We start from the raw sequence: 26,308 nt of genomic DNA, 5'->3' as shown, positions 1-26,308 counted from the left end.
GATTCATTACGTCACTTTGCATGACACAGCATTAATTCACATCTAGTGTTACCTCACACACTCCCGGGTTTCCATAGTCAAACCTAGACACAAATAAACAATCCTTGAAAGGTCTAGGCTTGTCTCCAGCTTACTCCAGTCAAGTCAGTCTATTCCAACGCAGTCCAGTCCAGCTGTGTTCTGTTCCGTGACTCTGAATGCTCTGTTACAGTCAGTTCTGTGACTGATGCTTCCTGTGTCTGTGTGTGATTGGCAGGTGTCTCTGGCCCCCAGGCTTAATGGTTTCGGCTATGAGCTCTTCCAGGTGTCAGAGGAAAGAGATGAGGAGGTGGCCGCCTTCTGTCACATGCTCGACGTGTAAGTGTACGGCCCAATCCCAAATCAACTCCTAAGCCAAACGCCCTATGCACTCGTGGAGATCTGAGAGGATTTGATTGGTATATACCATATAATTTGTAAGTCGCTCTGGATAAGAGCGTCTGCTAAATGACTTAAATGTAAATGTAAATAGTGAAACTTCCACCTGGCCTATCAGAGGGCAAGATGGAGCTATTACCATATTGTTCACACCTGTCAGATCCTCTAAAATATCTACAAGTGCATTGGGCGTAGGGTTTAGGGGTTGATTTGTGATTAGACCCAAATTTACCCTCTCGCCCTCAGTCAGGCTGTTTAGAACCATTCCCGTGCTGTGGTTTTGTTGTGGTTGTATTGTGGTCAGGCTGACTATAAGCAGTTATAACCATAACTGTGTGTTGTGGTTAATTCACAGTCAGCTATTTATTACCCTTTAATAACCATCCCTTTGTGGTGGTTGTGTTGTTTTCAGGTTGCGGTCGGCGTATCCAAGCAGCGACCCCTCTAACAACTCTGGGTTTGTGTGGTCGCCTTCAGTGGGGCCTGAAGAGTTGCAACAGGGGTTAGGGGTCAGCGTCAAAGTTACGGTCATCAGCGACCACATCAGAGAACCACTCACCTTCACCTGTGATGGTAAGATGCACGTACTCCCACTCACTCGCAAACACACACACTCACATGCCCCGCAGGTTCATCAGCACAGAGATCACTCACCCCTATTTTCATACACACATCCTCAGCGAATGTAATGTCTGCTTCGCTCAGTCCTGAGTGGGAAAGCATGTGGTTGGAGTTCCCTTAATGGAATTACACTGACCGGATCCCAGCCAACCAACTGTCTAACCTGGCCTCATTCATCGGTCTGGGAGGAAGGGAGAAAGAGGGGGAGATTTAAGGGAAGGGGAAGGGGAGAGCGCTTTGGAAACATCACTGTTCATGCTATGAAGGTCTCCTCTCTCTCTGCCCATCTTTCTCTGTCTCTACCTCACCCTGTCTCCCTTAATGTGTGTGAGACTATGTGTTGTGGGTACAGTAAGGTCAACTCATGACTCATGATGGCACTCAGAGAGATCGAACTGGCCAAGTGAGCAGTAAACATTCTCTTGCTATTTCTATCCCTCTTTCTTTCCCTATCTCTGTCTGTTTTTGTCTCTCTGTCTCACCCCCCCCCGTCTCAAAGTGGTTGTTTCCCTCTTATTCATTCTGTAAGATAAACTACAAAAGTCAACAACACAGCAGTCCGTCAGTCTGAATCATTTCTTCCAGTACATCTGTCCCTGTGACTCTTCCGGTCAATAGAATAGTTGGGTCGGTGTGCACCGACTCAGTCCAGAGAGGTTGAATCAAAGAACCCACACACCCACCCACACACATCCACCTCTCTCTCTCTCTCTCTCTATCGCTTCACTCCCATCCACCCTCTCTCTCTCTTCCTCTGTTTTTGTTACTGTCATGTAAGGTAATTTACGTTCTGTTCCCCACGTCTCTCTCCAAGGGTCATCCACAGTGGACTTGTTGATCTACCAGACGTTGTGTTATGCTAATGAGGACCTGGACCACATCGACGTCGACCACTACCTGCTCAAGGTCTGCGGTCAAGCTGAGTTCCTAGAGAAGTAAGGAGCACTTCTCTCGTCCCTTTCTCTCGTCAACCTCTTCTCCCTCTCTCTGGATCTCCACCCCTCTCGCCCATCTGTCTACAGTATGTGTGAATGCTGGAAGAGGCGGCTGGGATTTGGCTTTTGAGTGTTTTTAAAGGGATACTTCGGGATTTTGGCAATGAGGCCCATTTGTCAACTTCCCCAGACTCTGATGAAGTCGTGGATACCAATTTTATTAGCATTGTCTCCATGAAACTACCTCGAACTTCCTTCATACTGAACACAGAGACGGAGAAGTGGTGTCCACGAGTTCATCTGTCTCTGGGGGAAGTAGATAAAGGGCCTCATTGCCAATATCCTGATGTATCCCTTTAATTTCCTTCACTGCTGAATGAGCTCCACACATACACATGCCCTGTCAGTCCACACTCCATTGGCACCGTTACACTCTGCTGCTTCCCCTCTTTCTCTCCTCCTACGCCTTCCCTCTCTTTCCCTTCTTCCCTGCCCATCCCCCTCTCTCTCCGGGCTCCACGCCCACCCCATTATGGATGGTTGCCAGGGGGCAGTCTGCCAACTCTCTGCCCAGTAGAGCTCACCCTGGCTGGGCTGCGGCAGCGATGGTGCCCCCCAGCCCCTCACTCCTCCATGGAACAGGCCAAGCACAGGGTGGAATGAGTAGAGGAGAGCCAACTAATCATAGCACGTCACCAGCCATGTTAGTTGGGCCCAGAGGGTGGGACTGGGAGGTAGAGAGCACATGTACGCACACACATACACACATAGACACGCACACACACACACACACGCACACACACACACACACACACACACACACACACACACACACACACACACACACACACACACACACACACACACACACACACACACACACACACACACACACACGCGCGCACACATATACACACACACACACACACACACACACACACACACACACATGCATGTGAATACACAAACAGCTGTTCTATATGACTGAGAGCCAGAGAAATTCCCCTCGGATAAACTGAGGAGAGCCTTGCCCTGGAAAAATCACATAGACCTTGACAATACACTCGTACTCTCAGCCATATGTGTTTGTGTGGGTACTGTATGCATTTCTCAACCTTGTGTTTCTGTTTGTGTGTGTGTTTTTGGTTCTACTATCCTTGTGGGGACCAGACGTCCTCACAAGGTTAGTAAAACAAAGGAAAAGGGGTTAGGTTTAGGGTTACAATTAGGGTTAGGGTTACAATTAAGGGTTAGGTTTAGGGTTGGGGTTAGTATTTAAGGTTAGGATTTAAGGTTAGGGTTAAGGGTTAGGGGTTAGGTGTTAGAGAAAACAGGATTTTGAATGTGAATCAATTGTTTGGTCCCCACAAGGATAGTAAAATGTGTATGTGTGTGTGAGTGAGTGAGGCCCAGGCTATAGGAATGCTTTTAGGATTTATCGAGAAAGAACAGGGCAGTGGGTTGGCGATAAACTGAGGGAGAGAGAGAGCTGGAGTGTGTGTGTGGTTTGTGGTCCAGATATACACACTCATATAACTGAAGGCCTCAATTATGGCCGTTTTTTAACAAGCTCTGCTGATGTCTGAGGGCCGACCTAAACCTCATGGGATTTCCCCAGTAAAAACCGACTATTCTATACACACACACACACACACACACACACACACACACACACACACACACACACACACACACACACACACACACACACACAGTTGTGGGCCAATGTGACCTTTCACCCCCCACACACACACACACACACACACACACACACACACACACACACACACACACACACACACACACACACACACACACACACACACACACACACACACACACACACACACACACACACACTCCCACTCTTGTCTAAAGTCTTCCTCTAGAGAGAAACAGCCAGCTAGTGTTTAAATGTGTTTTACAGTAAGCTCCATTCCTGTCCAGTGAATCTCAGCATATATATGTGTGTGTGTGTGCGCACCATGTTTTTGAGTGCACGTGTGTGTGTTTTATTTCTAGCTCAGAGCAGCTGCACATATGTGTGTATGTCTGTCTTTCCATTTGTTTTTATTTTGCTTGTTCGTGTGTGTGTGTGTGTGTGTGTGTGTGTGTGTGTGTGTGTGTGTGTGTGTGTGGACATGGCTGAGTAGCAGCAGGAAGTGGGTTTTCCCCTGACAACCTGCAGCTGGTAAAATAGGTTAGGACTTCCTCTGTGTGCTGAGGTCATGGTTTGTTACACAGCTTTGTCAATCCCAGGGCTTGACAGTAGCAGAGACGGAAGAGGAAACAAGACAGCCCACGCCTTCCTTTTTTTCTGTTTCAATAGAAATCCATGAACTAATTAGACCGAACCCAGCTGCTTTCGCATTGGTATCTATGGGAGAGCCACCCCCTTAAGTAGACAGGAACTGCAATTTTTGGTTTTTGAATTGGTAAATGGCCTGAGTGAACTATCTTAGTTTATCCATCATCTTTGACAGTAGCAGGGTTTATGCTCTCTCTCTCTCTCTCTCTCTCTCTCTCTCTCTCTCTCTCTCTCTCTCTCTCTCTCTCTCTCTCTCTCTCTCTCAGTTCCCAGACGTTGGCAGAGTTGGAGTATATCCAGCTGTGTCTGAAGTTTGACTGGGACATTCGTCTTTTCCTTACCAAGAGAGGCTCTATCAACACAGAACTGGGCCGCACGGTGTGCACACCCATGCCCACACACACACACACACGGCACACAACACCCATGCCCACACACACACACACACACACACACACACGGCACACAACACCCATGCCCACATGTACGACACTCACGCACACATGGCACACAACACGCATGCACACGACACACACACACACAGACAATCGTACGCACACACTCATCGTGCCGTTATGTTGTGATTGACAGGAGGATGATGATGACACGCCCTCTACGATGAACCACGGCATTCTGCTGCAGGAACGACCAATCAGACAGACCGTTACTAGGTGAGGGGGAGGGGCCTAGATTTCTCACACCACAAATTGCATTAGAAAGCAGTTAAAGGCCTTAAGCTGGGACTTTCATACTCTTGACAGTAGCTAGTTTCTGTCCAATTGGGGACAGGTTTTCATGCGAATATTCTAAAATCCGCATAAAAACAATATGCGCATTTTCCCAACAGAAATGTGTTTCCATCATAATTGACTTGATGTGGATTAAAGGCTGTGCGTAAGGATGCAATGCACATCAAAACAACATTTTCATGGGAGGACCACATATGTCATAGTGTGACTCCAAGCATTCGCCGATGTGATGGTTATTTTATCAATATTTGCACATAAAGGGGTTTCCACCGCCATTTGTTGCATAAGAAATGTTTTACCGACTCAAAAAGATCCCACCTCGTCTAGTGTCTTTTGTTTTGTCGACATTTGGAAAGTTTACAGACAAACTTGAAGGTTTCCAAATTCTGACTTGCACTTTACTCTCGTACAAAGGTTGGATAGAAACCTAGTTAGTGTTGTTGATATTGACTTGTGTTTGAACAGAGAGGCTTTGACTCTGCTGCTGGATACCTTTCACAACGAGGCTGAGTCCTTTCTACTATCAGAGGTAACCTACTACACGCGAGCACACAAACACGCATACGCACGCAGGCACAGACACACACACACAAATGCACATGCACGCACGCACACACACACACTGTCTCTCACACACACAAACAAAAGCAAACATGTTTGGCTCTTTTTATTTTGAAAGTGTATGTGTGAGGTTGAAATCGCTCTGTTCTCCCTCCCCCCTCTGAAGGTGGAGCTTGTGTTGCATGTGGAACGGTTGGTCCAATCAGTGAAGGCTCTCTGCAGCTCGCTGGCTGCTGTGGAAACGCCTGACATCACTTCCGCCCTCAACCAGCTCCCAGCATGCCCCTGTCGTCTGCAGCCTAGAGTCCAGAAGGTAAACACATACACACACTGCCACATTTCAGATAGAAATGACCTTTAGGCACAGCTCTAATGTAACCTTAAAAAAACAAAACTGAGCTTAGATCAGATCAGATATAAATTCATTACCCACACAGTATTCTGTACTCCTGTAACTCCAGAACCAAGGTTAGTCCATTTGTTGAATGCGTTCTGTAACTGTGTGAGTGTCTCTTCACAGGATCCGTCACTGCTGGCCATCAAAGAGAACAGAGGTAGGTTCCTCGTGTCTTACTGTAGCGTAGGGAATGAAGAATAGGACAGGCGGAGGGGAAGAGGAAGAAGACAGAGGATGGGAAAGAGGAGAAGAAGTAAGGACGGGGAGGAAAGAAGGAGATGATATGGCACTGTAGATGGGAGAAAGAGGACAGATGGAGAGGAGGATCGACGGATTATAGGGTCATGGGATGATGGACAAGTCTGTACAGTAGTGTGACAGAATTAAAGGGATAGTTCACCAAAATTATAAAATTACACATTGGTTTCCTTACTGTGTAAGCGGTTTATGGACAATGTATAACTGCAATCCATGCTTCGGTTTAGTTTCCTTGGTACTGTTTGCACGTGCTAATGTTTTAAGCCACGGGACCGATATTAGCATTTCTCATGATGCTCTAAAAATGCTGATATCGGTTCTTTCACTTGAATGCCGGTGGCAGGTAGTCTAGTGGTTAGAGTGTTGGGCCAGTACCCGAAAGGTTGCTAGATCAAATCCCTGAGCTGTCAGGGTAACAATCTGTCGTTCTGCCCCTGAACATGGCAGTTAACCCACTGTTCCTCGGCCGTCATTGTAAATAAGAATTTGTTCTTAACTCACTTGCCTGGTTAAATATATAGTTGAAGTCACAATACACATACACCTTAACCAAACACATTTAAACTCAGTTTTTCACAATTCCTGACATTTAATCCTAGTAAAAATGCCCTGTTTTAGGTCAGAATGTGAAATGTCAGAATAATAGAGAGAATTATTTATTTCAGCTTTATTTCTTTCATCACATTCCCAGTGGGTCAGAAGTTTACATACACTCAATTACTATTTGGTAGCATTGCCTTTAAATTGTTAAACTTGGTTCAAACATTTCGGGTAGCCTTCCCCAAGCTTCCAACAATAAGTTGGGTGAATTTTGGCCCATTCCTCCTGACAGAGCTGGTGTAAGTCAGGTTTATAGGCCTCCTTGCTCACACACTCTTTTTCAGTTCTGCCCACACATTTTCTATAGGATTGAGGTCAGGGCTTTTTGATGGCCACTCCAATACCTTGACTTTGTTGTCCTTAAGCCATTTCGCCACAAATTTGGAAGAATGCTTAGGGTCATTGTCCATTTGGAAGACCCATTTGCGACCAAGCTTTAACTTCCTGACTGATGTCTTGAGATGTTGCTTCAATATATCCACATAATATTCCTCCCTCATGATGCCATCTATTTTGTGAAGTACACCAGTCCCTCTTGCAGCAAAGCTCCCCCAAAACATGATGCTGCCACCCCTGTGCTTCACAGTTGGTATAGTGTTCTTTGGCTTGCGAGCATCCCCCTTTTTCCTCCAAACATAACAATGGTCATTATGGACAAACAGTTCTATTTTTGTTTCATTAAATTGGAGGACATTTCTCCAAAGTACATGTCCTTACCGACTTGCCAAAACTATAGTTTGTTAACAAGAAATTTGTGGAGTGGTTGAAAAACAAGTTTTAATGACTCCAACCTAAGTGTATGTAAACTTCCCGACTTCAAGTGTATATATATATTTTTTAAATGGGATTTGTGCCATGAATGCTAAAGCGATAGCATGTGGAAACCAGGGAAACTAAACCAAAGCATGGATTGCTCTCATACCTTGTCCATAGACTGATTATAGGGTAAGGAAACCAATATGTATTTTTCTAATTTGGGTGAACCATCCCTTTACGATCATACCTTAAGCTCTCCCAACAGCTTGAAATGTCTCCACTCACGTCACCGAATTACTAGCTTTTCAGCAGCGCAAGTACGTTGTGAAGCGGGCGGTCAGGTGTGTTTGTGTGGCATAGGAACCTGGTTTGAGCCGTTGTACGGACAGTGTACCCAGATGGGGAAGAAGCGAAACTGCTAAGCAGGCACACTGGTCTGTCACAGTAGCCCATATCTCATGTCAGAGCGGACGTGTCCTTGACTCGCTGTGACGTACGCCACGGATGTCCCTCTTTACCGATTTCTCTGGCTGGGTCCCAAATGGCACCCCATTTCCTTTATATTGCACTACTTCTGACCAGGGCCCATTGTTCTCTGTTCAAAGGTAATGCACTACATAGGGAATAGGGTGCCATTTGAGACAAATCCCCTACCTCCCCCAGCTATACTCCGACAAATAGGAAGGATGGCTAATTTCATACAGGATACACAGATACACTCACCACCTCCTCCATCCAGCCCTCATAAAGAAAGGGGTAATATTTCCGAGAGGCTGGATGTTGTTTTCCCTACAGGGCTGAGCTGCTCCACTCGACGTGTGAAGAGACATATGTAAAGAGTGGAAACCCAGGCAACTGAGCTGTGTTGACATTTTTGCATCCCAAATGGCATACTATTCCCTACACAGTGGACTACTTTTTACCAGGGTCCATATTCCCTACATAGCGCACTGCTTTGGACCAGAGCCCTATGAGTGATGGAGCTGATGTTTGACTCTCCTCTGGTAGTGTACAAACACAAGGCTATTAAGAGGTCAAATACACTCTGTATGAGAGGTCATAGGATCAGTGTAGGAGTAAAGAGCTCTCAGGGATTAGCAGTATGGTGAAAACATGGCAATAAACTCTAAGAGCATGGACTTGGTGTTGTGTATTACTCTGACTCTACTCCTAGATAACGAGTAATACTGACAGACAGCTGTTGTGATTCAGGAGAGATCTTTAATACATGCTAAGTTCTACACACTGATTGTTACTAACATTTATTATTTAACGTTTTACTTTTAAAGCTTGTGTTAAGTGGTTGTTTAGCCCTCTTTAATTGAATTCATTTAGAGAGTGTCTGCTAAATGAAGGCTCTGTGAATCTTAATGGTTTACTTCCCCCTTGCAGAGAAAGTGGTGGAGAAGCTGACGGCAGCCATTTTGGATCTGGTGGAGCTGTACTGTAGCACGTTCAATGCTAACTTCCACACCACGGTGCAGAGCAACCGGCACACGTCACCCACACAGGAAGCAGGCCTGGTCACCAACGTCCTGTCTTTCAGCGTCTACGCTGCACATCGCATCCCCATCACATGGGCTGCCAGGTAAAACACATACTGTACACTCAGGCACGCACATACGCACGTAACCAGTAGTGTAAAGTACTAAAAATACTTTAAAGTACTAATTAAGTAGTTTTTGGGGGCATCTGCACTTTAATTTGCTATTTATAATTTTGACTACTTTTACTTCAATATATTCCCAAAAGTACTCACTCATTACATTTTGAATACTTAGCAGGACAGGAAATTGGTTCAATTCACACACTTGACTGTCTCTGTTCTGGCAGACTCAGTAAACACGCATGCTTAATTTGGAATTGATGTCTGAGTGTTGGAGTGTGCCCCTAGCTGTCCGTAAATAAAAAAAATAAAAAATGTGCCATCTCGTTTGCTTAATATAAGGCATTTTAAATGATTTATACTTTTACTTTTGATATTTAAGTATATTTTAGCAATTGAAAAAAAAAAACATTTTCTTTTAATATTAAAGCATATTTAAATACTTTTCGACTTTTACTCAAGTAGTATTTTACTCTGTGACTCACTTTTACTTGAGTCATTTTCTATTAAGGTATCTTTACTTTTACTCAAGTATGACAATTGGGGGCCAGCTGTTCAGGCTGGATTTCCCCGGTATAATCCAAGAGGATTACATGGAGCATAGCAGCATACATAGAGAACCCTGAGAAACAGCCTCATCTGCCACCCCCCCCCCCCCCCAAAAGAAACTATTCATTGCCTTTTTCCTCCCCTCCCTTTACCCTTCTCCCCATTTTCACTTCCCTTTACTTCCCTATCCTCTCTTCCCTCCCACGTTTTCCCTCCTTTCTGCCATGCCATCGCTCCCTCTATATTGGCCTGTGTATTCAGCTCGCCCCCCTGAATCTCCATTCATATGTCTCCTCTCAGTAACTGCTCTTTCCTCTCCTCTCTTCTCCCCTGGCACAGCTCCATAACCAGGGCCAGATGCACTGCCACCTCACTATTCCCATACATTCTATCCAATGCATTCTATACACTTGCCCTACCATTCCCCCACCTTCACCCAGCAGCCAGTACTGCCCCGACCACTGTCTCTGCCCCTGCACTTTACCCTGTCCCCACTGCTGTGCATTGGAATGGCCCTGCCACTCCCTCACCCCCTTCCAATCACGTGAATGGTCCACTGCTCCACCCCCACTCCCCTCGCTGAACCCCAGTTTGCTGTCTCCTTTGTCTCCCCTGAAACTGTTGCTGGCACGTGATTGGTTCCTAACAAAGGGTGATTGACAGCCTGGGAACCCTGCCTGACCTCTGACCCGAGGGGTGGGGCCGAGCTCTGATTGGTTGCTAGGCACTTGTCCATGTGTGTGTGTGTGTGTGTGTGTGTGTGTGTGTGTGTGTGTGCGTGTGTGTGTGTGTGTGTGTGTGTGTGTGTGTGTGTGTGTGTGTTAGAAAGACACTAAAGGCGTGTGCAGGAAAAACTGATAATTGATACCAAAAGTATCTGATAATCTCCCACATGAGGTTGATATCATCTGCAGTGATAAGGTTTTCAGATCGAGTGCTATAGCTAGTTAAACCCCTATCTCACTGTGAGAAAAATAACATGGTAGCATTATTACCCAATGTTATTACCCTTTCATTACTATTCAGTCTGATGGGTAATTAATTGAAATAAGTACATCTGAATAATAATAAGCCTAATACATCTCAACTAGGTTGGAGTTGATAGCTTAAACGGTGAAAGGTTCAAACACTCTTTTTTTTTTACCATTGTAGCCTATGGACCTTTTGTGCCATTGAAATGCATTGGTATCCATAGCAATGGCTCCATTTAGGCTGCTCAATGACGAGACACGAGAGAGCTGTTAGCTGGTGTTAGCTAGCTACTTTTCTAGCTACTCCGACAAACAGCTACTTTTGATTGGTGACAGATAATTGTCTTCTGATTCCAGATTTGAATACAGGTAAGTAGACCAATATGTCATACCCTCTAAAGTTTGTTATAACTTATTGGGAAAGTGGTCAAAGTAGCTGATTTGTGTTAAAAAAAATGGTATTGTTGCGTCCACAGTGATTGGAATAGGAAAGGGGGATACCTAGTCAGTTGTACAACTGAATGCGTTCAACTGAAATGTGTCTTCCGCATTTAACCCAACCCCTCTGAACCAGAGAAGTGCGGGGCACTGCCTTAATCAACATCTACGTCATCAGTGCCCAGAGAACAGTGGGTTATCTGCCTTGCTCATAGGCAGAACAACAGATTTTGACCTTGTCAGCTCTGGGATTCAATCCAGCAGCCTTTCGGTTACTGGCCCAACAGGCTACATTGGAAGTCATGATGTCACAATGGAAGCTTTAGGATGTTGAAGAAATGCCATGAAAGTGGATGGAAGTTTAATGAAAGTGTAATAGTTCAAAAAGTATATGTAGTATCAAAAAGTTGTAAGTACAATATCAGACCAGTCTGCTTAAAGTTATCTTAAACGGAGTAAGAGGAGTAGCGTTGTAAATAATAGTAACTATAATTCAGCAATAAGTGGTAACCATGTACCACTTATTTTTAACTTATAGTCTTTATTGTTTTTTATTTGGGCCCCTCTATATTCTCCCCCCCCATTTCATTGTTGGACCTTATTAATTTTTTAAACACCAGGAAATCAGCTCCAAGTTATTTTAATTTAGGAAATCTGTTCCCAAGTGTTTCCATGCATAAGAGAGAGACAACGTGATCATATACAAATGTAAGCAATGTTTGAAATGATTATATTTTAGTCAAATATTATATCTGTTTGGGCTTCTTGCGGTCAATTTGCAGTCTACAAATTATTTGTAATTATTTGTTCTGGCCTGTCCCACCATCCACTCAAGAAAAAATCGGTCCGTGCCTGAATCTAGTTGATGATCCCTGTAGTATTAGTATATAATATTATAAATGTCACATATACTCATATACACTGAGTGTACAAAAAATAAAGAACACATTCCTAATATTAAGTTGCACCCCCACTTTGTCCCTCAGAACAGCCTCAATTTATTGGGGCATGGACTCTACAAGGTGTTGAAAGCGTTCCACAGGGATGCTGCCCCATGTTGACTCCATTGTTTCCCACAGTTGTGTCAAGTTGGCTGGATGTCCTTTGGGTGGTGGACCATAGTTGATACACACAGGAATCTGTTGAGCATAAAAAACCAAACAGTGTTGCAGTTCTTGACACAAAGTGTCATACCCCGTTCAAAGGCCCTTAAATATTTTGTCTTGCCCATTCACCTTCTGAATGGCACACAATCCATGTCCCAATTGTCTCAAGGCTAAAAAATCCTTCTTTACCTGCCTCCTCCTTTCATCTGCACTGATTAACAAATGACATCAATAAGGGATCATAGCTTTCACCTACATTCACCTGGTCAGTCTGTCATGGAAAGAGCATAATGTTCTGTACACTCAGTGTATACTCTAACATACACTGATATACACTACACAACTGACACACACTCACAAGAGAACTCCGTTCATTTCCCATAGTCAGAAGACATTGATTGAATTGAACACAGACCCACGAAGAAAAGTCTTGCTTGTTATGCATCATTTCGCATGACTCCAACTTGGTCCTCAGTTACTTGTAATTATAGCGTTTACATACATAGGCCAATGGGGTTTCATAATGACTATCATCTACTCTGTTGTCCCATTGGCTGACCTCCTCTTCCTCTTCCTGTTAGCTACGAGGGCTTCTTCCTGTCATGCTCTCTGACCCATGGAGGGGCGGAACTTTGTGCCCCGCAGCACACCAGCAAACAGCAGGTCAGCAAGTACCTGTTTCACCTGGTGGTCTGGGACCAGAGGTATGTACCCAAACACAGCCTGTTTCCACAGGCCTTATAGACATTTTAACCAATCACAGCCAGGTACCTCAACCGACCTCACAGCCTATTAAAACAGACCTTACAGACACCCAGCCAATCTTTTAAAGGAGAATAGTTACAACCCACAAATAAAAACATACTGTGAACGGTTCACATCTGCTTCAATAAGCTTGAGTGCTTAGTTACAATTTGTGGGTTGTAACTTATTTCCTTTACAAGAGATGTGAAGGTAGCTATGCAGCAGCGTCCGGTGGCTATTTTTTGATCTCTCCAACCCCTACCTCATGTCCTTAATGCATTGTCCCTGGGGCTATTTTTGGGATCTTTTTTTAGCATCTATTGTAAGGATATTTTGAATCCTCCGGTATCCGGGTGGATTTCGTGTCCTGGTGGATTATCAACCCTGAGCTGACCTAGTGGTGCTGACATCTCCAGATGTGACAACAGCAGTGCAAAGCCTTCACAGTAAAACACCACTTCCCGAGAAGACTGCTTGACCCTGTCCGGCTTGATGGAGCGACTTAAGATAAGGTGGAATAAACACCAATAGGCCAAGTTTAGGGTTGCAAAATTCCGGGAACTTTCAATAAAAGTTACAACCAACAAACCAAGAGCTGTTTGAACAATCCTCCAACCCGGGATTTGGGGAAAACCAGGGAATTTATTGAAAGTTCCCGGAATTTTGCAGCCCTAGCCATGTTTAATTCTGTCCGGAGTGCTTTGGAGAGGGAGTGCAGCGATCTACATCTTTGTAAGGTAGCCTTCCTCAAACAGCTCTGGGTTTGTTGGTTGTATAAAAGTCCTGAAAGTAAACTGTTTGGCTGGATATCTTATCGTGAGAGGCTTTTATGAGGCACCCGTCCATAATGTAGCCCACAGTCTGGCCGCATAACTGACAATGTTTTCTTAGTTAGCGACGCATGCTAATAGAGCCCCCATTGGCAATGGTGTGTGTTTTATAACGCGGCTATTTTTTTGTTAGCAAGACGCTAGATCCTTTCATGCTAACTAGTCTTTTTGAAGTTTTCAAATTCCAACAGAGTTCTTTAATGTGTTCTTCGCTTTCATGTTGAAAGCGCACGGGTCCCATGTGGATGACACAGGGCTAAATATAACAGATGGGATCATTTACTGTTGACTAACAGTTACAGTGGATCCGAGACTACACTCTTGTAGTAAAAATTGAATTTACTTTATACTGCATTTCACAAGGACTCAAGTACATCTCTCTCTCTCACACAACCCCCACCCTCTTTCCTTTTCCATTCCTCTCTTCCCCTTATATGCTTCTTTACCCTCCTCTCCCATTGCATCTCTCTCCTCGCCCCCCAGGGTGTGTTTCCCAGTGCAGATTAACCAGTTGCCAAGGGAGACCCAGCTGACGGTGACTCTGTATGCCAGCGCTCTACCACCCCCTGGAGGTGCGGAGGAGAAGGGCAGCAAGCAGCGGAGGAGCATCGACTCTCTGGGCTGGGTCACCATGCCCCTCTTCAACTTCAGACAGTGAGTAGCAGTTCAGGAGGCTCTGTGTGTCTGTGCGTGCGTGTCGGTGGGATGACCATCATCCTGTGTCTCCCCCAGCATCCTGACGTGTGGGAGGAAGCTACTGGGTCTGTGGCCTTCCACCCCAGGAAGTAACACTCGCTCCAGCTCCCCCAACTTCAGCCAGCCTGACAGCGTCATCCTGCAGGTAACTGGCCTAATCTCTCTCACGTACGCACGCTCACACACACACACACGCTCGCTCGCACACACACACACACACACACACACACACACACACACACACACACACACACACGCTCACAAACGCTCACACACACACCATTTCTCCTCCTCCTCGTCCTTCCTTCCTCTCTCTTATCTGCGTCAATTTGTTTGTCAGGGTGTAGTTCCCTGTTTATTATCCACTTTTTTCACTCCCAATCTCTTTCTTTCTCTTCCTCTGCTCTCCTATCCCTCTCTCTTTCTCTCTCTCCCTTTTACAGCTTACTGTACTGTATGGGGACTTAGAGAGGTTTTAGACTGATCTGCTGCAATAAAACATCTACCTTAGCTCCTGGTCCAAAGAGCAATCTATAAAAGACATGCACGCGCGCACACACACACACACATACACACGTTACAGGTACAATGCTAGTCCTCCTGGGTGTGTAACATATGAACATTTGATGTCTTTATGGCCTGTTTTCGAGCTGTGGAGCATGAATGGTGTTAAGGGGATTTTCAGGTGAACAAAAGAGATGAGCATTTGCGGATATAATCAATAATAAATCAATCTGGTTTCATACAAGTCGCAACAGGGAGACACCTCCAAAACAGAAGCAGAGAAAATGTCACAGTATATACACAGCATCGGGAAATCAAAACAACTTTGTCAGCTACTACAGAACCCACGGTGTTCCACAGAACGCAACAACAATCTGTCTTTGGTCTTTGGACCTCAATCCCTATAAACAGATATAACTTTAACATACAGCATTGAGTCTAGGGACCATACACCCGCACAACCAGAACACTTGAGATCATGTGTATTACTGAAAGGGGAAACAAATCTCCTCATCACTGCCTGCATGTGCCTATCAAAACCATCAGAATGGAGAATTACATTTCAATACATTTTTTTGTCCTTCTAGAGTCATGCACTACTCATAAAACATATTTAGAACTTGTATTTTTCAGAAACGTAAAATACTGTTAAAAATAAGAACAATATAGTGATATGATGCAGTATTTTGGCCATACTGCCCAGCCCTGTGTAGTACACATACACACAGATGTGGACCTTTACGCTCACACAGAAGCACATGCACGCACACACACACACACACACACACACACACACACACACACACACACACACACACACACACACACATGCGCGCGAGCTGCTGCTGCTTGCAGAAGGGACCTGAAAGTAGGTCAGATAGCTCTGCTCTGGCCAACAAAACTCGCCCTTCATATTAGACTCTCTATACCCTCCCTTTTGACACACACATCCTCTTTTCTCTCTATCGCTCTCTCTCTCTCTGTCACGCACACACACACACACACACAGTGTTTCCTCTCAGCAGTATTGTAGTGTAAACTCAGTCCCTCCTGCAGTGCCAGCCCAGTGTGTCACAGTGCCAACTGGCCCGTGGCTCTGGTGCCCTATGGCTTTTTGTCTCAGTGCAGTGGCCTGTGTTCAAATGGCATGTGTGTGTTGTTGCAATCAAGTCTCCTCATTAGCGTGGTGACATCATTTGAGGTTTCGTTCTTCATCACTGACGGCAGAACACATACGAACATCGCCTAAGACACATCTGGGGCCTGGTGTCCATCTGTCTCTCATTAACCCGAATGTAACCCCCCCGCGCACACGTGCACACACACATACACACCCGTGCACACCGTCATACACACACGTACGTGCACACCGTCTAACGTTACCCTCTGACTTTTTTCTCTTAGTTGTTTTTTTACATTCGTCTTCTGTTTAGGCCTCTTGTCTTTCTTCCTCAAACTCTTTTCCCCTCTTGGCTTTTACTTTTTTTTCTCTCTCCTACTTTCCTTGGATGAATTCCTCACATCATTTTGTTCCTCTCCTCTCTCCCAATCTCTTCCATCTCTTCATCTACCCGTTACCTTGCCCATCGGCTCTGTAACAGTCAGGTCAGAAGTCTATTTCTACTCAGTGCCTTCGGGAAAGTATTCAGACCCCTTGACTTTTTCCACATTTTGTTACTTACTACAACATTATTCCAAAAATGGATGACACTGGGAGTCGGGAAGCAAGATCCGGGTGTGAATCATTTAATGAATAAATGAAAACATAATACAAAACAAGAAACACGAACAATGCGCAGACATGAAACAGAAACAATGATGCCTGGGAAAGGAACCAAAGGGAGTGACAAATATAGGGCAGGTAATCAAGGAGGTGATGGAGTCCGGCTGAGTGCCATAATGCGCTGATGCACGTAACGATGGTGACAGGTGTGTGCCACAACGAGCAGCTTGGTGACCTAGAGGCCGGAGAGGGAGCACAGGTGACATAAACAAACAAACATCCTCAGTAATCTGCACACAAGACCCCATAATGACAAAGCGAAGACAGGTTTTTAGAATTGTTTGCAAATTGTATACAAATAAAAAACAGAAATACCTTGTTTACATAAGTATTCAGACCCTTTGCTGTGAGACTTGAAATTGAGCTGAGTTACATCCTGTTTCCATTGATCATCCTTGAGATGTTTCTACAACTTGATTGGAGTCCACCTGTGGTAAATTCAATTGATTGTACATGATTTGGAAAGGCACACACCTGTCTATGTAAGGTCCCACAGTTGACAGTGTCAGTCCACAAAGTCAAGCCATGAGGTCAAAGGAATTGTCTGTAGATCTCTGAAACAGGATTGTGTCGAGGCACAGATCTGGGGAAGGATACTAAAACAGTTCTGCAGCATTGAAGGTCACCAATAACACAGTGGCCTCCATCATTCTTAAATGGAAGAAGTTTGGAACCACCAAGACTCCTCCTAGAGCTGGTCGCCCAGGCCAAACTGAGCAATCAGGGAGGTGACCAAGAACACGGTGGTCACTCTGACAGAGCTCTAGAGTCGCTCTGTGGAGATGGGAGAACCTTCCAGAAAAACAATCATCGCTGCAGCACTCCACCAATCAGGCCTTTATGGTAGAGTGGCCAGACTGAAGCCACTCCTCAGTAAAAGGCACATGACAGCCTGCTTGGAGTTTGCCAAAAGGCACATAAAGACTCTAAGACCATGAGAAAAAAAGATTCACTAGTCTGATGAAACCAAGATTGAACTCTTTGGCCTGACAGCCAAGAGTCAAATCTGGAGGAAACCTGGCACCATCTCTGGTGAAGTGTGGTGATGGCAACATCATGCTGTAGGAAAGTTTTTCAGCGGCAAGGTCTGGGAGACTAGTCAGGATTGAGGCAAAGATTAACAGAGCAAAGTACAGAGAGCTCCTTCATGAAAACCTGCTCCAGAGCACTCAGGACCTCAGACTGGGGCGAAGGTTCACCTTCCAAGAGGACAAAGACCCTAAGCACACAGCCGAGGCAACGAAGGAGTGGCTTGGGGACAAGTCTCTGAATGTCCTTGAGTGGCCCAGCCAGAGCCTGGACTTGAACCCGATCGAACATCTCTGGAGAGACCAGGAGCTGTGCAGCAAAGCTCCCCATCCAACCTGACAGAGCTTGAGAGAATTTGCAAAGAAGAATGGGAGAAAGCCCCCAAATAGAGGTGTGCCAAGCTTGTAGCGTCCTACTAAAGAAGACTCGAGGCTGTAAACGCTGCCAACGGAGCTTCAACAAAGTACAGAGTTAAGGGTCAGAATACTTATGGAAATGTGATATATTCGTTTTTTATTTTTAATAAATGAGGAAACATTTCTAAAAACCTCTAATTGCTTTGTCATTGTGGGGTATTGTGTGTAGATTGATGGAAAAAATTATTTAATCAATTTAAGAATAAGGCTGTAACGTAACAAAATGTGTAAAAAGTCAAGGGGGGTCTGAATACTTTCTGAAGGAACTGTATCTTGTTTAGATTAAGCTGTAAGAGATATAATGATTTAAATCAAACCATATCGATGGTTATTTATGTACATTTCCCTCCTCACAACACATTTTTTATTTTACCTTTATTTAACTAGGCAATTTTTTTTCATTGATTGCCTAGGAACAGTGGGTTAACTGCCTTGCTCAGGGGTAGAATGACAGATTTGTGCCTTCTGATGCTCAGGGATTTGAACTTGCAACCTTTTGGTTACTGGTCCAAATGCTCTAACCACTAGGCTACCCTGCCGCCCCACTTCATGAACAATCTTAATGTTGTTGTTAGTGTGACGCCTAACCTCTGACCTCTTCCTGTAGGTGGACTTTCCCACGTCGTCGTTTGAGGTGCGCTTCAGCACCCCCCCTCCCGCAGAGTTCAGTCCTCAGTATGACTTCTCCAGACTCGACCAGCACAGCCAGAGACAACTGCAGGATGTACTGCACAAGAAATCACTCTTCTGGTGAGACTACTACACTGTCAGTCTCTCTCTCTCTCTCTCTCTTTCTCTCTTTCTCTCTCTCTCTTTCTCTCTCTCTCTCTCCCTTTCTCTCTCTCTCTTACTCTCTCTCTCTTTCTTTCTCTCTCTCTCTCTCTCTCTCTCTCTCTCTCTCTCTCACTCCATGGAATGACAGAACAGCCCTGATAGACTGACATACATTATTACCACGTGTCATTATAATGTCACTGTCACACTGCATTAGAGAGTATCGTATGTTTTTTTTGTGCTAGTGTTCAAACCCAACAGCTGTAGACGTTATTGAGGGGCGTTAATAGGTTAGTAGTAGCCTGAAATCCAGAACCTGTTTTGCTGACATTCAACTCCATGAAGTCCGTGTCATGCTAAACATGGCAAGGAGTGGAATGTTATCTCAAACAGAATGGTACCCAGGCTAGGTTAATAGTGGACAGAGCAGGAAGACAGACAGGAGATGCAATGCTGCTTGAAAGTATGTGAACCCTACAGGGCTGGTTATTATTTTGCTGTAAAATATTAAAATAAACATAGAAAATCCTGATCTAAACCCCAATTTGTAATAAAGACATTCCAAGTAAATGACAGAAACCCTAAAATATGATATTTTCGTTGTTTATTTAACAAAAGTGGTTTATTTAACAGAAACTCAGATTTGATGTGTGCAAAAATATGTGAACCACTTCAGTCAATAGCTTGTGGCACCTCCATTAGCAGCAATAACTTGGAGTCTCCTGTAGCCAGTAATCAGTCTCTAACATCTGTTTTGAGGGATTTTCCCCCACTCTTCCTTACAGAACTCAGCCAATCGAGTGAGGGTTGAGAGGTGTCTGGCATGAACTCCCCGCTGCAGGTCCTGCCACAGTATCTCAATTGGATTTAGGTCAGGACTTTGACTTGGCCAATCCAAAACACAAGTCGTCTTTCTCCTGAGCCATTATTTGGTAGATTTGCTTGAATGCTTTGGGTCGTTGTCTTGTTGGAAGATGTATTTTTGGCCCAGCCTTAGCTCCTTGACTGATGGCCTGACGTTCTGTTCCAGAATTTCCTGGTATACCTCAGAATTCATGGTTTCCTTTAATGATGTGAAGTCGTACAGGTCCAGAGTAGGAAAAGCAGCCCCAGATCTTGACATTCCCACCACCTTCCTTGACTGTTGGGATACGGTTATTTTGGTGGTAGGCAGTGCTGGGTTTTTGCCAAACATAGCTGTGTTGATTCTGACCAAAAAGGTCAAAAATGTCTAGATGTTATGTTTGGGTTGGCTTTTACCTGATTTATTATTGGGGATATTGTGGAAGGGCGTTCACTTCTAGGCTCAGTTGCTGTCATGGTAAGTGCTCTCCATTGGTGAAAAATTTGCCTCAAAGCTCAAATCTTTTTCTTATGTTTTTATGATTTGAGATCTCCTTTCCTCTCGGCATGGCGCGCTTTGCATTCACCTGGATGGGTAACACCAAACTGACCAGGTTTCTGATCCGTATTTATCAGAGTCCCGCCCAAACTCTTTACTGCTCCTTTCATTGGGTCATTTGGTACCCGATTATTTACCCACCTGATTCTGCTCGCCGACTTGATTTAACCAATGCAACTTGGTTTTTGCACCTGCACTAATGACTTTTTTATTTGATTTTTCTACGACACAACATGATTTCCTTTTCACCAACACATGGTATTGGTAAATATAAACCTGTAATGTCAGATCAAAAAGACTGGTTCTGATTAAATGAAGATTTCATGGTAAAAACCAAAAAAAGATCTAATTGCAGCAGGGATCCACATCCACATCCATCCGTCCAGTTGATGAGTGATGTCATAGCAGCAGCTGGTGGTGAATCCTCCCCAGATGATATTATACCCCCTCTCTCCTCCCCCCTCTAGTCTCACCATCCCCCTCTCCTCTTTTGTCCCGTGTGTGTGTGTGTGTGTGTGTGTGTGTGTGTGTGTGTGTGTGTGTGTGTGTGTGTGTGTGTGTGTGTGTGTGTTTGCGTGTGTGCACCATTTACAAAAGAGAAGAAAAGGTCACTGAATATTAATCAGACCGGTGATCTGAATTCCTAAGAGAGGTAGAAAGAAACTAGGAGTGTTTGGGGAGATCCACTGGCCTTCTCTGAGGAGTGTGTCAACAACGTTTAACTCAACCCTCCCTGGATAGAGAAGGGTGTGTGTCTGTCTGTTTGTATGTGTGTCTATTCACCATATCTCAGTATAGTGTTTAGCCCATTAGTGGTTGTCATAGTTTATGATCTGTTTCCTGTTTGTTGTGAGCGAGATAAACAGAACCGTGTTTATCTTGGACCAGTGTGTGTTTTGTTTACTTCCAAGTAGAATCTTTTTTCTGGGGCTTTGGAGCATGCCTTTGGATGGAAGGAAGGGAGATGTGCTCTTATCTGTGTCTCTGTCTGTGTCTCTGTCTTTGTCTGTGTCTGTGTCTCTGTCTGTTTGATGTTCACTTTGAGATAGGTCTCCCTCCCCTCTCTTTACCTCTAAATAACGTTGGCTTTTGACTAGAACGTACAATGTGCACACATTCAAAACTTCAACAAATGGCCATTTATGGTCAGGATAAGTTTAATATTACATGGCAACTACAGGCAGATGAAGAAGAACGGATATATCAGTGTTGACAAACAATTATTTAAAGAACATTCTCTTAAGGTGCAGTGTTTCCAAACAAGTGTACTGGCTTCAGTGCCATCCAGTATCAGGCTCCAAGCAGGAAGTAGATTAGAGGAGCTCATCCAATAGCAACAACTGTTGTCCAGCTGGATCATCCAATCCCAACAATGACACAGTATTTTCAGCCAATGGAAACAACCGTACCAAGGAGAACTCATCATACGTTAACAGCCCTCTGGCCCGTGTGTCTGCTAGAGCAGTTAGAGAAACCCGTGTGTGTAGATTTAGGCAGAGATTCAAACAAACATGGATTAACGTGTGTGTTGCGTGTGTGTGAGTGAGCGTGTGTGTGTGATGAGAATGAATGTACTCACTGACCTTTTAGTTCTCAGTTGACATTTTCACGGTTTCTCCACGAGGTACATCTACTGTTTATTCTCCCTTCTCCCAGTCATTTTATCTGTCTTTATCGTTCTTCCTCTACCTTTTGTCTGGCCTCTACTCCCTCTCTCCATCTGTCCCTTACACACCCGCTCCGATCAGTCTCTTTTTGTCTTTGTTTCATGCCTGTTTCAAATTCAGCTTGATCGTTTTTTTCCCCATTGGTGTAACCGCGTTCAAATGAGGGTGGCCAAAGCAAGGAGAAACAAAGTAATGTTATCATGAAGACAGAACAAAGACATCATTGATACGTGTTGGCCACATTTATACAAAGGTAATCTATCTTTTTTCTTTTTTTTTACAGTGGAGAATGGCCATCTAGTGCTGCAGTAAACAACACCACTCTCTCTTTCCCTCTTTCTTTTCCTTTCATTGTGAGAAAGTATTCCAAGTATGCATTATTTCCCTCCCTCTTCCCCTCTCTACCTTTTACCCTCTATACCCCTCCCCCTCTCCACATCCCCCTCTCTTTCTCTCACTCTCAACCTAAGCATGCATGTAAGGTGTTTATGTTTCTCCTCACTCTCTACCCTCTTATCTGCCCAGGTTGACTCCAGAGGACAAGCGTCTGTTGTGGGAGAAACGTTCGTTCTGCCAGTCAGAGAGTGGTGCCCTGCCTCTGGTGCTGGCTAGTGCCCCCCGCTGGGAGTGGGCATGCCTGTCAGATATCTATGCCCTGCTCCGCCAGTGGGCATGTCTCAACCACCACGACGCACTGGGCCTTCTGCATGCCACGTAAGGGAACTGTGTGCGTGCGCGCGTGTGTGTGTGTGTGTGGTTGCCAGGCAATGGTTTCTGTGGCAACACTCGTCAGGGAAATAGCCACCTTGGCAACAGTCAGTAGGCAACGGTCACCAGAAGGCCTGCGGTCGCCATTCGACCTTGTCATGTTGTGTTAGGACTGTGTAAACAACAGACACATTGGCAGTTTGGGGACATGGTCAGAGACGGGAGTGGACCAGACTTGCTTAGAATCCTGTTCTGGAACATAAACACCATGAACTCACCTCAGCAGGGCAACATGCAAGGCATCACACGGATCACTCGCCTTTTAGAATTACAGTTCAAATATGAATGAGGACGTTAGCAATTAATGTTGTTCTTCAATAACACAAACTCCAAAGTAAATCAGGGGGAGAAAAATAGGTTTATTTGAGAAGGACAAATCATAGATGTTATGCTGGGAGATGCATGTTCAGTCTCCCCTGTCCTCAGCTTTTCACCACCGAAAAAGAAATAGGATGCCACTTATAACCCCCCACCCTATCCTGGGGTTTACCTATCAGAAGTCTTTGCAGTACAACTGGACCAATGGCCAAATAACAAGTATCCTGCCCCAGACTCAATGTACAGAACGTAGCACACACGTAGCTCTGAGTTCAGGTAAGGGAACTGTGCGCGTGCGTGAGTGTGGTTGCCAGGCAATGGTTTCTGAGGCAACACTCGCCAGGATCCACAGATTCTAAACAGATGTTGAACTGAAACCCAACTCCTACTTACATTGACAATTCCCTATTGATCGTTACTTCCAGTACTCTCATCCTCTGCATTGTGTATTTATCTGCAAAATATTCGTATACTCCCCCTAGACCATTTAAAAAATAAGTATAGTTAAAATGTCTTTTTAGAAAACCATAGAAAGCATGAAAAAATAGACAGAATATAAACATTAGCAATAAGCATAACATTGTTCACATTAAACACCTTGCATTCCTATAAAACACAACAGGCATATTTTAAATGCTGTTGCAATAAGAAATAGATTTCACACAAAGTTATAGAAAAGAGGTATTAACAAGTGTGTTACTACATCTGAGAGAGCATGGTTCATTACAGCACCGAGGACAATTACCACGGGCACATTGACCACAATCATGAGGCTTGCTTGGTTTGATGATGAAGATTCTTATGATCCGAACCACATTCTTGTGAACACCACTGACACCCGTCTCCAAAAGGAAACGGTTGATGGGTCTTATGATATTCCCTATCTCGTAACCATCGGATTTTAGCAGGCAAACATCGGGCAATAGCACACTTGATATCCTAGATGAGGATGAGAAAAATAACCACAGCTCCCACTATTGGAAGTATCATGCCCGCCAAAAAACTTCACCATGTACCAAATGTGGAAGACAACCACATGACTAAGCCTAAATCATCTAGATTGTAATCATGATATTTAGCGCCCTCAGTCCTGATCTTTTGGATTAGGTCAGTTATTTCCTCAGGATGGTCAGGAATATTTGTGCAGCCTCCAGCGCCAGTAACAGCACATGCAACCACTTGTTTGGACAGAAGATAATCAAGGGCCAAACGATTTTGCATCGCCACAGTCCGAATGGCAAACTTCTCAGCTGTGTTTAACTCAAGACTCTCAACTGTACTATTATCTAGGATTTCCAAAGAGTTAGCTATATTCATAACTTCCCGTGCTATTTTACAAACACTTACATGGGGTACGACATGTCCCAAATAACCCGACCCTAATAGCCTGACCCTTGCCACAACTTTGGTAACCAGGAATAGGCATAGGATCCACAGATAAAGTAAGTCCCAGGAGCTATCATACCATTGTTGAGGATATTTCCAAAGGTTTTGGCATAGAAAGTAGTCCTAGTGCCTTTACTGAGTGTCAATTCAACAGACCTTCAACAGACCATTAGACATTCCGCATCCAGTCACAGACAGATAGATAGATCTGTTGTCTGATCACACTTATTCTGTCCTACTTTGACAAATGCGTCCTGGTGCAGTTGATATAAGTTCAGAGAGAGTGACCTATGAACCTTTCTGGCGCAGGCGTTCTGCTAGCGACCTACCTCGACAACATCCGGTGAAATTGCAGAGCGCGAAATTCTAATTACAGAAATAGTCATATTTAACATTCATGAAAATACAAGTGTCATACATCAAAATAAAGCTTAACATCCTGTTTTCCAGATTTCAAAAAGGCTTTACGGCGAAAACACTCCATGCGATTATCTGAGGCCAGTGCCCCGCACACAAAAGCATTAAAAACATTTTTCAACCAGGCAGGTGCGCCACGAAAGTCAGATATAGCGATAAAATAAATTCCTTAGCTTCAAGATCTTCTTCTGTTGGCACTCCAAAAGGTCACAGCTATATCACAAATGGTCCTTTTGTTCGATAAAGTCTGACTTTATATCCCCAAAAGCTCAGTTTACCTGCCGCGCTTCATTCAATAATCCACCGGTTTCCGTCCTTCAAAATGCATACAAAATGAATCCCAAACATTACCAATAAACTTCTCCAAACAAGTCAAACAACATTTATAATCAAACCTCAGGTACCCTAATACGTAAATAAACAATAAAATCTAAGACAGAGAATCGTTATTGTCTTTACCGGAGATACACTACAAAGAACGCGCTCTCATCCACGCGCATAAAAACACTACAGCCAAAATGGGAGCCACTTAGAAAAACTACAAATTCTAGCTCATTTGTCCAAAAACAAGCCTGAAACTCTTTCTAAAGACTGTTGACATCTAGTGGAAGCCCTAGGAACTGCAATCTGGGAGGTTTTCGCCTCATATTAAACATGACCGTCATTGGAAACAGTGGTAGGCTGAACTTTTTTTTAATGGTTTGTCCTCTGGTTTTCGCCTGCCATATTAGTTCTGCTATTCTCACAGACATTATTTAGTTTTAGAAACATAGAGTGTTAGAAACTTAGAGTGTTTTCTATCCACATCTCATAATCATATGCATATCTTAGCTTCTGGGCCTGAGTAACAGGCTGTTTACTTTGGGCACGCTTTTCATCCAGACGTCAAAATACTGCCCCCTAGCCCAAAGAGGTTCAAACATAACCAGCCAAGAGAGGCATGTGTAATAACTAGGTACGGTGGTCACTGATTAGTGTCATTGGTCATCTCAAATGAAGGAAGGTACCTACCACTCCAGGATGTCAGCTCCACCCCCAACTCATCCACATGTTGTTGAATGGACACATATCCAGGAGTCTCAGGCCTCCTCCGGCACCTATCTGCAGAACTAGGTACTCTCGCATGTTGATGCGTAACATTCTTACCCAAATTAGTACCCGTATTTGTCTTATACCAATTAACATCTCTCCATATACCCAACATTTCACTCTGGTTAAAAGGAATAGACCCTTTTGGAATATCTGCCCGTGATGTGAATGGTGCGTAAGTACAAACCCAGCAACTACTTCGATTGACTACTG

At 44.3% G+C, this 26,308-nt stretch overlaps 1 protein-coding gene across 2 annotated transcripts in view; it reads left to right on the top strand.

Annotated features, from left to right (window-relative positions):
- Positions 1-26,308, top strand: part of LOC135539739 (phosphatidylinositol 4-phosphate 3-kinase C2 domain-containing subunit beta-like) — a 73,289-nt gene that overhangs the window by 23,957 nt on the left and 23,024 nt on the right. For both annotated transcript variants that reach the window (XM_064965812.1, XM_064965811.1), the window contains exons 3-16: positions 257-357; positions 830-990; positions 1,853-1,973; positions 4,548-4,659; positions 4,873-4,952; positions 5,496-5,559; positions 5,758-5,904; positions 6,112-6,145; positions 8,995-9,190; positions 12,854-12,976; positions 14,330-14,500; positions 14,579-14,687; positions 18,882-19,024; positions 22,643-22,831. In XM_064965812.1, coding sequence (XP_064821884.1) covers positions 257-357; positions 830-990; positions 1,853-1,973; positions 4,548-4,659; positions 4,873-4,952; positions 5,496-5,559; positions 5,758-5,904; positions 6,112-6,145; positions 8,995-9,190; positions 12,854-12,976; positions 14,330-14,500; positions 14,579-14,687; positions 18,882-19,024; positions 22,643-22,831 — 1,751 coding nt within the window. The remainder of the gene's footprint in view (positions 1-256; positions 358-829; positions 991-1,852; positions 1,974-4,547; positions 4,660-4,872; positions 4,953-5,495; positions 5,560-5,757; positions 5,905-6,111; positions 6,146-8,994; positions 9,191-12,853; positions 12,977-14,329; positions 14,501-14,578; positions 14,688-18,881; positions 19,025-22,642; positions 22,832-26,308) is intronic.

The sequence above is a fragment of the Oncorhynchus masou genome, chromosome 5 (genome assembly GCF_036934945.1).
Source record: "Oncorhynchus masou masou isolate Uvic2021 chromosome 5, UVic_Omas_1.1, whole genome shotgun sequence".
Taxonomy (NCBI): Eukaryota; Metazoa; Chordata; class Actinopteri; order Salmoniformes; family Salmonidae; genus Oncorhynchus; species Oncorhynchus masou.
Note: the sequence above shows the minus strand (reverse complement) of the source record. Positions and strands in the feature narration are given on the sequence as shown.